The 12500-nt window shown below is 44.4% G+C and overlaps 1 protein-coding gene across 1 annotated transcript in view; it reads right to left on the bottom strand.

Annotated features, from left to right (window-relative positions):
* The window catches only part of LOC119595073 (golgin subfamily B member 1-like), a 23200-nt gene that overhangs the window by 6401 nt on the left and 4299 nt on the right, over window positions 1-12500 (bottom strand). Inside the window, 6 exon segments of the mRNA XM_037944213.1 lie at window positions 1-129; window positions 491-667; window positions 914-1228; window positions 1522-3675; window positions 5437-6233; window positions 6235-10999. The exon segment at window positions 1-129 is cut by the window's left edge and continues 5 nt beyond it. Coding sequence (XP_037800141.1) covers window positions 1-129; window positions 491-667; window positions 914-1228; window positions 1522-3675; window positions 5437-6233; window positions 6235-10999 — 8337 coding nt within the window.

The following is a 12500-nucleotide window of genomic DNA, read 5'->3' as shown; positions in this document are numbered from 1 at the left end:
GTCTAAGGAGGGCTCAGCAGAGACAGGTGCTGGCAGCTGGTGGCTCAGGCTCAGCTCTCGACGGAGTTCCTGCGTCTGCCTCAATGATGCACTTAGCTTTAGCTGCAGAGCATCTCTCTCTTCCAATAGCTATTTGATAGAAAGAGGGAAGAGAGCGGGTCAAAGAGATTAGGATATGTAAAGAAAAAAAGCATATGAGAAGAAATGTAAGAAAAAAAGCAAGTGTGAAGAGACAGAAAGAGAAACGATAAAAAATGGTTTCCTAGTGTTGTATGTGCAAGTGACTAAAAATGTAAATAGAAATACTTCAAAAACTTTAAGTGAGTAATATTTCTAACACTAAAACTATATATGGGTAATACACCTGACTTAACCCTACCTTTAAGATTTAATAACTATTAAAATGAAAATGAATTAGCAACACATAAAGCCATTAACAATAACCCTAATGATAAAAAACAACAATAGCTACATCTTATTCCCTACTTACCTTTGTGATTTCTAAGGACAGCTGCTGGCACCTGAGGTCACGAAGGTGAAGTGAGGCCAAAGCTGCCTCCAGCTCGGCATTGGACGAGGACTGAGGAGTGAATACAGAGTCTTCTTCTTCCTCCTCTCTTTTCGTCTTTCCTGCCAGCTTGGTCAGGGAAGTCTCTGCTGCCTCCACCTAGAAGAGTAAAGAATGAGTATTACTGACCAACAAAAAGTTCACAATGTATGGCTACATCAATAAAAAATGGAAAAGAATATGAATACACATGACTAAAGGAAAGTCAAATGAATTAAGTGGAAAAGACCCCTGACTTTCAATAAAAAAATCTAGAATAAGGCAATCACAAGGCAAGCAAGGAAGAAAACAGAATGGTGAAGAAAAGAATAAGTTCCACTGAAACAGGAACACACTGGTACCAACCTGGCTCCGGAGTTGCTGGTTCTGTTCTTCCAGCTGCTGCACCTGAGCCTCCAGCTTCTCTGTGGTCTGGGTGCTGCTGCGCTCGGCCTGGTCCTGCTGCATCAGCTTGGTCTTGATGGCTGACATCTCTGCCTTCATGTAGGCCATTTTGCGGTCCTCGGCTTCCAGGGTTGTCTTCAGGTAGCTGATTTCCTCGGACTTCTTCATGAGCTCATCACGCAGAAGGTTTTGCATCTCCATGTTCTGCTCCATGGCATTCTCAAACCGCTTGGCCTTCTCCCGCGCCTCCTCTGCTTTCACTTCCAGGGCTGTGTTCTGGGGATGGGTGGGAGGGAAGATTGTATGATTTTAGCCCAGGTTAATACAATATGAATTTCCATGCTGATTTTCTGCATGTCAGAGTAACCTTCATTGAATGATTACAATGCTAAAGCTAAATTTATTTATGAAAGATAAAGAGTAATGATGAACATGAAAATTCTCTTTCCAATGCCTAATCCTGATAATAGGCAGGAAAAGGAACTCCCCTAAGAAAAAGAAAAAAGAAATATAGAAAGAAAGGCAGAAAAACACCATATCTCTCATATCTTTAGATTGATAATCCTTACCTCCTCATGTTGCAGATTATTCTGCTCTCTAAGGCTGAAGCACTCATCTTGTAAGGCACGTATGATCTCCTCCTCCTCTTCCTCCTGCAGAGCTTGCAACTGCTTCTTGAGGCTGTCCACCTCCTCTGCCAGACGATCCCTCTCCCCCTTTAGGATGCCTACGTCACTCTTATGGCTGTCACACACGTCCCGCAGTTCATTGTACTCGGCAAACATAGAGTTGTAGGCGGACTTCAGCGTGTCGTGCGTGTACTGGAGTTCCTTCAGCTGTGCGTTGCTTTGGTCCTTCTCCTTCTTAGTGGCCTCATGCTGGTCGTGAAGTTCGATGAAGGACTCTTTGTACTTATTGACTTCGCTTTCTGCCTTGGACTTGGAATCCTTCAGCCCTTCGATGATGGACTGGAAGTTTTCATTATCTGCACTCAGGTTTTCCACCTTCTCCTCGAGTTCATTTACGGCTGCCTGCAACCTCATGTTCTCTGGCTTCAGAATGTTGAGCTCTTCTTGCTGCGAAGTGATTTGTACTCTTAATTCTTCTAGTTCTTTAGATCCTGGGCTTACAGACCTTGCAATCTGAGTTTCTGATATGGTAGCAGCTGGCTCCTGCTGCATTCTGGGAGTCTGCTCAATCATTTCTTCCAGCTCAGAGATCTTCCACTCTAAGGACTGGACCTGACCTTCAAGCTCTCGATTCCTTGCATTCAGGAGCTTTATTGTAGTGTCTTGCTCTTCTTTAAGGTCTAGGTACTGCTCCTGGGCCGCGGTGAGGACATCTACCTGCGTCATCAGGTTATCCTTTTCTTTTTCAAGCTCATCTAACTTCTGTTTGATTTCGTCTCTCTCTGACTCTGCCTTTGACACCTGTGCCTTCCATTCTTCCTCCAGGGCCTGGTCGAGGTCTGAAAAGCCACCTGCTTTGGCCTTAAGCTTCTGTACTTCCTTGGTCAAAGACTCATTCTTGCTTTGTGTTACCTTCAACTTCTGCAGCATCTTCCCGCTCTTCATCTTGGCTGTCTGCAGCTCATCATAGACAGCGTTCTTTTCCTTCTCTAGTGCTATCAACTTCTGTTTCAGGTTATCTATTTCCTCTTGGAGTTTGTGATCAGCAGATGATGACTGCAAAAGGTGCTCATGCTCAATTTTGCCTTCTGCTCCCCAATCCACTTCCTCCACAACCAATGCATGTGCTTCAGTGTCAGTTCTGCTGCCTGGCAGACCTTCCATTGAAGCAACCTGTGCCTGTAAGTCACAGTATTTCATCTCTAGTTCACTGTACTGGGAGTCCAGGGATTTGAATCTCTCAATCTCAGACCTGAGGCGAGTGATCTCTGATTCGGCAGAAGTGCTCACCTCTGTCAGTCTCTGGATCTCGTCCCGTAGATGTTCACTGTCTGCATCCTTTGTCATATTTTGTGCAGTTATTCTCTGCACCTCATTCTCTAAACTCTCCTTCTCTGCCTCCAACATCTGGTTAGCTTGTGAGAGCATGTCACTCTCCCCTCTTGCACGATTATGCTCTCCCTCAAGGATCTCATAGTCCTGTCTCAGTCTTCCATGCTCTCCTTCAATCACCTCAAGTTCACTCCTTAACTGTTCATTTTCCCTTTCTATTCTGTCAAGACTCATTCTAGTTCTTGTGATTTCTTCATTCATCTCTCTATTATCACATTCCATTCTCATTGCATTGCCCTTATAAAAATCTACCTCACTCTGCATCTTTGTAATTTCCTCCTTGATACAATGGGCCTCCTTCTGCAAATTCTTTGCCTCGGCCTTGTAGAGCTCTCCTTCATTTTTCAGCCTCTCATTCTCGTTCCTGTATAACTTGACCTCATTGTGCAAGCTTGCAATTTTCTCATCGAGCAATGTCACTTCTGCTCCCAGCCCCTGAGCATCAGTCTGGAGTCTCTCTCTATCAGTCTCCACTGCTTCACTTGCCTGGGTCAAATTGTCAATCTCGTTCCTCAACCTGGCTATTTCCGACTCCGCTGACTGCACCATCAGCTCCAGCTCTTGCACTCGGGACTTGGAGCCCTCGCGCTTCGTCTCTGACTCCTGGATGCATGACTGCAATTCTCCGTACAAGACCTCGACCTCCATGAGCCTTGTCCGCTCCATCTCTGCTTCAGCCAGCTTGTTCTGCATAGCTGTGCACTGTAAATGGGGTGAGGATATACAGTGATAATATAATGCATAACAACAACTTGACGACATACTCAAGAAGAAATTTAAAATGGATTCTGAGAGAGTGAGAGAAAATGATATAAAGGATAGACACAAAATAGGACACAGAAAGAAATTGGAGGAAAGGATTGTAATAAATACTGGTTGTTATTATTATTATTTTATTATTATTATTATTATTATTATTTTATATAAAAAAAAAAAAAAAAAAAAAAAAAAAAAAAAAAAAAAAAGGGAAATACAGATATAAGAACAACGTAGGATTGTGAAAAAATGGATAGGAAAAGACAAGGAGGGAGGGAGGGAGGGAGGGAGGGAGAGAGGGAGGGAGGGAGGGAGAGAGAGGGGGAGGGGGGAGGGAGGAGGGAGGGAGAGGAGGGAGGGAGGGGGGGAGGGGAGAGAGGGAGGGGGGAGAGAGAGAGAAGGAGAGAGGGACGAGAGAGAGAGAGAGAGAGAGGGGGGGGGGAGAGAGAGAGAGAGAGGAGAAAAGAGAAAGGAGGGAGAGAGAGAGAAAAGATGATAGTATATAGAGAAGATAGTATAGAAAGATAGAGAGATAAGAGTAGAGATAGAAAGATAGAAAAACAGCAGAAGCATAGAGAGAGAAGAGAAACAAGCACACAAACACAAGTGCGATGACATGACACAGTGAAGAGCGACAGCACGACAAGACAAGAGAGACAACACAAACACAGAGAGAGAGAAAGACGAACGAGAGAGAGACGAGAGAGAGAAAGAGAAAAGAGAGAGGAGAGAGAAAGAGAGAGAGAGAAAGGAGAGAGGAAAGAGAGCGAGAGAGAGAGAGAGGGGGAGAGAGAGAAGAGAGAGAGAGAGAGGAGAGAGAGAGAGAGAGAGAGAGAGAGAGAAGAGAGAGAGAGAGAGAGAGAGAGAGAGAGAGAGAGAGAGAGAGAAAATGCACACAATGTACATATGTATATATGTATATATATAATATATATATAATATATATATAATATATTATACATATATATATGTATATATATGTATATATATGTATATGTATATATAATATTAATATATATATATAATATATAATATTAAATATAATATATATAAAATATATATAAATAATAATAAATAATAATAAATATAAATAAATATAATAAAATAAAAAATATATATAAATATATATAACAATATATATATATAAATATATATATAATATATAGATAATATAAAACACACAATACATAACAACAAGAACAAAACACACATATGTGGATGCACATGACACATATGTGGCATGAAAATGAAAAAACATGACACACACGCGCACATGCACACACACACACAACACACAGCACACACACACACACACACACACACACACACACACACACACACACACACACACACACACACACACACACACACAAACACGAGAGAGAGAAAGAGAAAAAGAGAAAGAGGGAGAAAAAGAGAGAGAGAGAGAAAAAGAGAAAGAGTGAGAAAAGGAGAAAGAGAGAGAGAGAGAGAGAGAGAGAGGAGAGAGGAGAGAGAGAGGGAAGAGAGAGAGAGAGAGAGGAGAAGAGAGAGAGAGAGAGAGAGAGAGAAAAGAGAGAGGAGAGAGAGAGAGAGAGAATGAGGAGAAAGAGAGAGAGAATAGAAAGAGAGAAAGAGATAGAAAGAGAAAGAAAGAGAAAGAAAGAGAAAGAAAGAGAAAGAGAGAAAAAGAGAAAGAGACAGCCTTTCTCATCTAAATGGGCCTACCTGATGCTGAATTGCTTGTAACTGGCTCTGAAGCTCATACACTTGGGTTTCAAAGCTTCTTAGGCGGTCAACCTCGGCCTCTGCATCTCGTCTCTGTCTCTCCAGTTCCTCCTCCTTTGCCTTTGCATGGGAGGCTTGCTCTTGGATGCCTTCTGATTCTCTCTTGAGGTCCTCATTAGCTATCTGCAGGCTTGACAGCTGGCTTTGCAAATCCAAAATCTGCTGCTCCTGCTGTTGTAGGATGCTCTCATTTAATCTTTCTTTCTCTTCTTTTGATGTGGGTTTGTCCTCAGACGCTGTTGCTGGTGCTACTTCTGCTTCTGGAAGTGGCTGTGTGCTTTGCAACTCTTGTAGTTGCTCTGTAAGCTCAGCTAGTTGCTGCTGAGCTTCCTGATAACTCTCCTGCAACTGGGTGTAGTGCCCTGTCCAGGTGCTCCATTGCTCCTCGTACCATGAAAGCTTGAACTGCAACTCCTCAACGTTTACAGCTGCTGTGTCTTCCTGGCTGGACTGGGTGACTGCTGCTTCTGGCTGGGTGACTGCTGCTCCTGTTTCTGATTGGGTGACTGCTGCTCCTGCTTCTGACTGGGTAACTGCTGCTTCTGCTGAGGCCACAGTTGTAGCTTGCTGACTGTCTTGGCTGGTGAACCAATCAGTGGTCCCCTGGCCTCCGCTGGACTCTGGCCACTGAATGGAAGAGAATGCATCAGCTCCACTTTCTCCTTGGTTCCACTGGATTTGTGAGGTGAGGGTTCCTTCCTTCTGTTCCTCAACTGGTGAGGAAAGTGTGACATTTTTGGAAAGAGTCTGTAACAGTCTCATGCTGCATGGGTACTTCAGCTGTCTTACATTGCAAGTGTGCTATTTCCTCTTGTTTTCTTGCCAGCTGTTCTTCTAGCATCATTACCTTTGTCTTCTGCTCCTCAAAGGAGTTCTGAAGCTCCAATAGCTCATCCAGTTTGTTTTTCACTGTCTCAAACTCTTCCTTTTCTTTATCCCAGCGTTTTGCCTGCTGGGTGGCATTGGATTCTGCTGCTTTGAGCTGCTGATCCAGAATCTTCTTCTCTTCTGTAATGGTATTTATCTGCTGCAGCATTTCCTTAAGCTGATCTTGCATCATGGTGAGCATCTCGTCCTTGTCGGCCAAGGACCTCTGGAGACTCAAAACCAGTGAATTCTCCTGTGCCGGAGCCTTGGCTGACTCAGGGGCTCCGAGATCCACTTCACCCCAGTCTTCCCAATCAGTTGAGGGCTCTGGCACAGAGAAGGTCTGGTTCGCCAGTGATGTTTGTAGTTGTGTGACTGTCTGTCGGGCTTCCTGAAGCTGCTGCTTCAATGTGTTGACATCTGTGCGAAGCCCATCACATTCTTCTTCTAGGAACTGGATTTGGTCATTTGCAGCAGCTAATTCCTTGTCTCTCTGGCTGGAGTTTGATCCTGTTGCTGATGGTACTGGGGGCTGCTGTGAGCTAGTGAACTGTAAAGCCTGAAGCTCCTGCTCCAGTTGCGCTTTTGTATTGTTTAATTCCTTAATGAGGTTTTCTGCTTTGCTCTTTTCATTTTGATACTCAATGAGATTTCTCTGTATTTCTTCATCTTTCAGAGAAAGCTGAGAATAAAGATGCTGGGTGTTTGCATCATACTGGGATGCATTTCCTGCCTGGCTCTCTAATTGCATAGAAATTTGGTCCCTGTCAGCTTGCAACTTCTGAATTTCTTCATTCTTCAATGAAATTTGTGAATGAAGATTTTCCATCTCGGAGTGTAGCTGTAATGAGCTTTCTTGATAACTTTGCAACTGCATGGATTTCTGGTTGCTTTCTTCTTGCAACTGGTCTCTCATTTGTGTGACAGTCAAGACACTGGCTTCTAAGTCTGAAATGTGCTGCTGCTGTTTCAGTGACAGAGTAGCTACTTCACTCTCACTTTGCTGTTGTAGTGAGACAGCTTGTGTCAGCTGAATCTGCAGAGACTCGGCTTTCTGCTGTTGTTGCTGCTGGAGGGAGATGGATTCATTGAGCTTAGTCTGAAGGTCCTCTGATCTTTGGATGTACTCCTGCTGCTGGGAAAGAACCTCTTCGAACTTTTGCTTTTGCTGTTCGAGGTCAAGGGCTCTTGAATTTAGCTCTTCCTTGGTGGCTAACAACTGTTCCTGAGCTATGTCATGGGCTGATCTTAGTTGTTCCACCTCTTGCTGCAGCTGAGTGATCCATTGCTGGGCATTTGAGCTTCCTGACTCTAAGCTTTGGTTGAGTTCTCTTGCTGAGGTTATCTCTGAGTTCAGTCTGTCAACTTCTGCTCTAAGATGCTCCGCCTCTACCCTCCATGCTTCTGATTCCTGACTACTCACATCCTGTTGGCTATGCATCTGTCTCTCCATAGTTTCAATGTTTTCTGTTTTAGTGCGAAGCTGATCTTCAAACTGGGAAGCTAGACTGGTAACCTTCTCATAATTCACTTGCGTCTCCTGGAGCTGGCTTTGCGCTTGAGCCAACTCCTTCTGAGCTTCTGCCAGCTGATTCTGCACATGCTCTACGTGACTCTGAGTTTCACTTAACTGCTCCCTTGTTTCTAAAAGTTGTTTTTCATTCACTGAAAACTGTTCTTGTAGATGTACAAACTGGGTATTCACCTGGGTACACTGATCCTGTGCTGCACTCAAATGCTCCTGATATTGGCTAAGCTGCGTGTGCAAATCACTCACCATGCCATCCTTCTCGGAACTTTGCAACTGAATGTTCTCAAGCTGTGTAGTCAACAGGTTGATTTTCTCATTCTTTTCAGAGGCTTCACTCTCCCACTTCTCCAGCTCAGAAGCCTTAGTGGCAATGTCATTTTTAAGGCTTTCTAGTGTTGCCTCCACTGTGGTGATGTATTGTTCTTTCTCTGTCAGTGTTTGTCTTAACTCATCAAAGTCTCTGCTCTGCTGGTCTGCTTTAGAGATCATCTCAGACTCAAGACTCGATACACTTTCCTCCTTCTGTTGCATCTGCATTCTCAAGTTGTTCATTTCCTCATCTGTTGCTGTGCTTCTTTCTATCAATGATGCATTCTCCTCCTGAAGGTGATGAAATCTTTGCTCTAACCCCTGCTGTTGGGTTGACAAGTTCTCCACATGCATGGACTTTTCTTCAAGTTCCATTTGAAGGTTTACTATTACCATCTCCTTCTCTGATAGAGAGGCATTGAGAGATGTTATGTTCACCTCCAGGCTCTTGACTTTAGCCTGCAGTTCGTCAGAAATCAGATTTTTCTCACACATTTCCTGTTCGTATTTTGAAATTACTTTCTGGTTGTTCTGGATCTCTCTGTCTTTCTGAGATAATTCATTTTGCGCGCCTTCCAACTGATTCTTTGCATCGTTTAACATGGCTGACATAGAGTCTAATTCAAATTCTGAAGTTGTTTTAGAGGTCTGCAACTCTTGGAGCGAATTAGAAACTTCCTTTTTCAATTTCTCTATTTCTGCATTCTTCTTGGATAAATCTTCCTGCATTTTTATAACAGTCGCATGGAGTGACTCAATATTCTCGTCTCTTATGTTCACCTGCGATTCCATTTGCTCTAGTCTATCTATATAATCATTAATAACCTTTTCTTTGGTCTTAACATGATTCTGAAGGTCTGATACTTCTCCTACAAGGTTTTGGATTGTGATGTTCTTCTCATTAATAGATCTATTCATACTTTCTTTGGCCAACTCCAACTCTGCCAGGACGGACTGCTTTTGGGATTGAGTGGAAGACAGCTCTTCCTCCAAGCTGGTTACAGTTCCTAATGCCTCTTGTGACCTCTTGGTCTCCTCTTGGAGCTTGTGACTCAGCTCTTCTAATTCTGATTGTCTCTTCTCAATTTCCGCTTGAGATGACTTCAACTTCTCTGAGATACCGGCCACTTCTTTGTTGTGCCTGTCAATCTGTATGGATAAGGTAGCAATGGCATTCTCTTTGTCTGTAAGGATGTTCATAAGTCTTTTGCATTCCTTGGCTTTGGATTCCCTTGCTTCCATAGCAGACTTGACTTTCTCTTCACATTCCTGCACCGTGTCAATCTGACTGACATACTTGCTCTCCCATTCCTCCTTCTCCTTGTTAAGGCTCTGTATTGTTTCCTCTAGGCTGCCCTTTTCGACCAGCAGTTGCTCCACTGAGGCCATCCCTGACTCGGACATCTGGGATTCCAGTTCTGACCTGGCTTTCTCTGCTAGGTCCCTCTGTTCCTCTACTTCACACAGACGAAGCTCTAAGGTCACCTTGGCCTGTGTGACTTCTGAGAGGCTTGTTTTGGTCGTGGTCAATTCTGACTCTAGATCGAAGATGCGGTTCTCTCGTTCGTTCGTTTCCTCCACCAGCTTGATCTTCTCTGCCTCCAGCTGTGTTATTGCACTTAGCTGTGAGTCTATGTCACCATTAAGTTGCTTCACTTGCTCTTCAAGCTTGCTTCTTTGGTTGGTGAGCTTTTCGTTGGCAACCTTTAAGTCATCAAAATCAACAAGCTTCAGCTGGAGGTTTCCCTTTTCCTCTTCTAGCTCGGCTATACTATTCTGGAGCTCCAAGATCTGTGCTCCTGCATTGCCATCTTGCTTAATAGCCCTGATTTGTTTCTCCAAGGCTTTGAGCTTCTTCTGGCCATGAGCCTCAGCTCTCACCAGTTTCTGCTTGAGTTCTTGCAACAGGTTGTCCTTTTCTGAGATGGATGCCCTGTCTCCTTCAGACTGGTCTCTCAGTGCCTTCACATCTGTCTGGAGAGTCACAATTTTTTCTTGGAGCTCAGCATTCCTGGTGCTCAGCTCAAAGCGGAGATTTTCCAGACGTCGGTTATTTTCTTCTAACTGTGTAACCTTTTTTGCCTTATCATTCAGCTCTCTTGATAAAGAATCTCTTGTGGAGATGAACTCCTGCTCCTTAGTGATGAAGTTTTCTTGCATTTTCTTCATCTGCAATCTCATTTCTTCTAGTTCCTCAAATGTTTTCCGTCCCTTCTCTTCCTGAGACTTAGCAATGAGGGACACAGCCTCTGTACGTGCTTCGATCACCTTGTCCTTCTCACTTAGGGTTTCCTGCTGCTCCTGTATGATTGCCTCTAAATTGGTCACCTTCTGTGTCAGCTCCAGTATAGTGTTGTCCTTGTATACAATCTGCTGGTAGAGCTTCTGTGTGCTGGGTTCCTCCTGTGCTGATCCCTGGCCATCTTGTAGGGACCGAATGACGGTGTCACGCTCCTCCACCTCCGTGCGCAGCCGATCGATTCTCTGTTTCATCTCTTCCATGGTGGCACGCTTCTCCGCATTCTCCTTCTGCTGCCGCTCAAACTTAAGCCGATTCTCCTCCAGCTGCTTCCTCAGGAGCAGGATCTTGGTCCGGCTGCCACTTTCTGAAGATGGCAGTTTCTTATCTTCAATAACCTTTGGCTCGGGACCTGTAGGCAACGCCTGGGATTCATGTGGTGATGGGATATCTTCAGACGAGCCCACCAATTCCACCCTCGCTGGAAGCACTGGCTTGGACCTAGCACCAGGTCTAACTAGACGGGGCTTCATCTTGGCAAGTCTAGTTGCATAGTCCTGCAAAAGATGAGGAAATTAACCCAGGGAAATATGTTCACAGTAGTATTGTTTTGTGAAATGTCTCAGCTAGTGCTTAGCCACAAAGGAGTCAATTAGTAGACCTTGTGACCACACCTGACTTAACCTTTCCTTGAGTTTGCGTAAAAAACTTTTTTTTTAGTAATGTTATCAATATCATTGCTCTTATTTTTCTTAGATACTATAATTATTAGAGTGTTATTGACATTACCAACAGCAATATCAAATGCCAAAAAATATTTCTGAAAATCAAGGAAATGGGTAAACAGGTGAGACAGGTAGTACTCATAACTGGCTCACTGGTAACTTTGTACTTGTGTAGCCATGTGTAAAATCAATTAATGAAGTAAACTCAAAGTGGGGAAGGCATACATACATGTCATCTCTGGAAGCTTGAGTTAAGGCAAGCCATACAATGGAATGGAAAAATAAGCACAAAAGAGAATGGTGAATCAGGAGGGGAGGGAGGGAAAAAGAGTCAGAAAAGGAAAGAGAAAGAGGGGAGAGAGCGAGGGAGGGAGGGAGGGAGGGAGGGGGAGGAGAGAGAGAGAGGGGAGAGAGAGAGAGAGGAAGAGAGAAGGAGAGAGAGGAAGAGAGAGAGAGAAAGAGAGAGAGAGAGAGAGAGAGAGAGAGAGAGAAGAGAGAGAGAGAGAGAGGAGAGAGAGAAGAGAAGAGAGAGAAAAGAGAGAGAGAGAGGAGAAAGAGAGAGAGAGAGAGAGAGAGAGAGAGAGAGAGAGAGAAGAGAGAGAGAGAAGAGAGAGAGAGAGAGAGAGAGAGAGAAGAGAGAGAGAGAGAGAGGGAGGGAGAAGAGAGAGAGAGAGAGAGAGAGAGAGAGAGAGAGAGAGAGAGAGGAGAGAGAGAGAAAGAGCGAGAGAGAAAGAGAGAGAGAAAGAGCGAGAGAGAAAGAGAGAAAGAGCAGAGAGAGAGAGAGAGAGAGAAAGGGAGGGAGAGACAGAGGATTTTGAGGGAGGGAGAAAGAGGGGAGACAGGGAAGGAGGGAGAGAGGAGTGAGAGAGGGGAAAGAAGGAAGGAGAAAGAGAAAGAGAAAGATGGGAGAGTGGGACAGAGAGAGAGGAGTGAGAGAGAGATAGAGAAAGAGGTAGGGAGAAAGAGAAAAGAGAGAGTGAGAGAGAGAGGAGTGTGTGTGTGTGTGTGTGCGTGCGTGTGCGAGTGAGTGTGTGTGCGTGAGTGTCTGTCTGTGTGTGTGTGTGTGTGTGTGTGTGTGTGTGTGTGTGTGTGTGTGTGAGTGAGTGAGTGAGTGTGTGTGTGTGTGTGTGTGTGTGTGTGTGTGTGTGTGTGTGTGTGTGTGTGTGTGTGTGTGAGTGAGTGAGTGTGTGTGTGGTGTGAGTGTGAGTGTGTGTGTGTGTGTGTGTGTGTGTGTGTGTGTGTGTGTGTGTGTGTGTGTGGTGTGTGAGTGTGTGTGGTGTGTGTGTGTGTGTGTGTGTGTGTGTGTGTGTGTGTGTGTGTGTGTGTGGTGTGT

The sequence above is a fragment of the Penaeus monodon genome, chromosome 35 (genome assembly GCF_015228065.2).
Source record: "Penaeus monodon isolate SGIC_2016 chromosome 35, NSTDA_Pmon_1, whole genome shotgun sequence".
NCBI classification, from domain to species: Eukaryota; Metazoa; Arthropoda; class Malacostraca; order Decapoda; family Penaeidae; genus Penaeus; species Penaeus monodon.
Note: the sequence above shows the minus strand (reverse complement) of the source record. Positions and strands in the feature narration are given on the sequence as shown.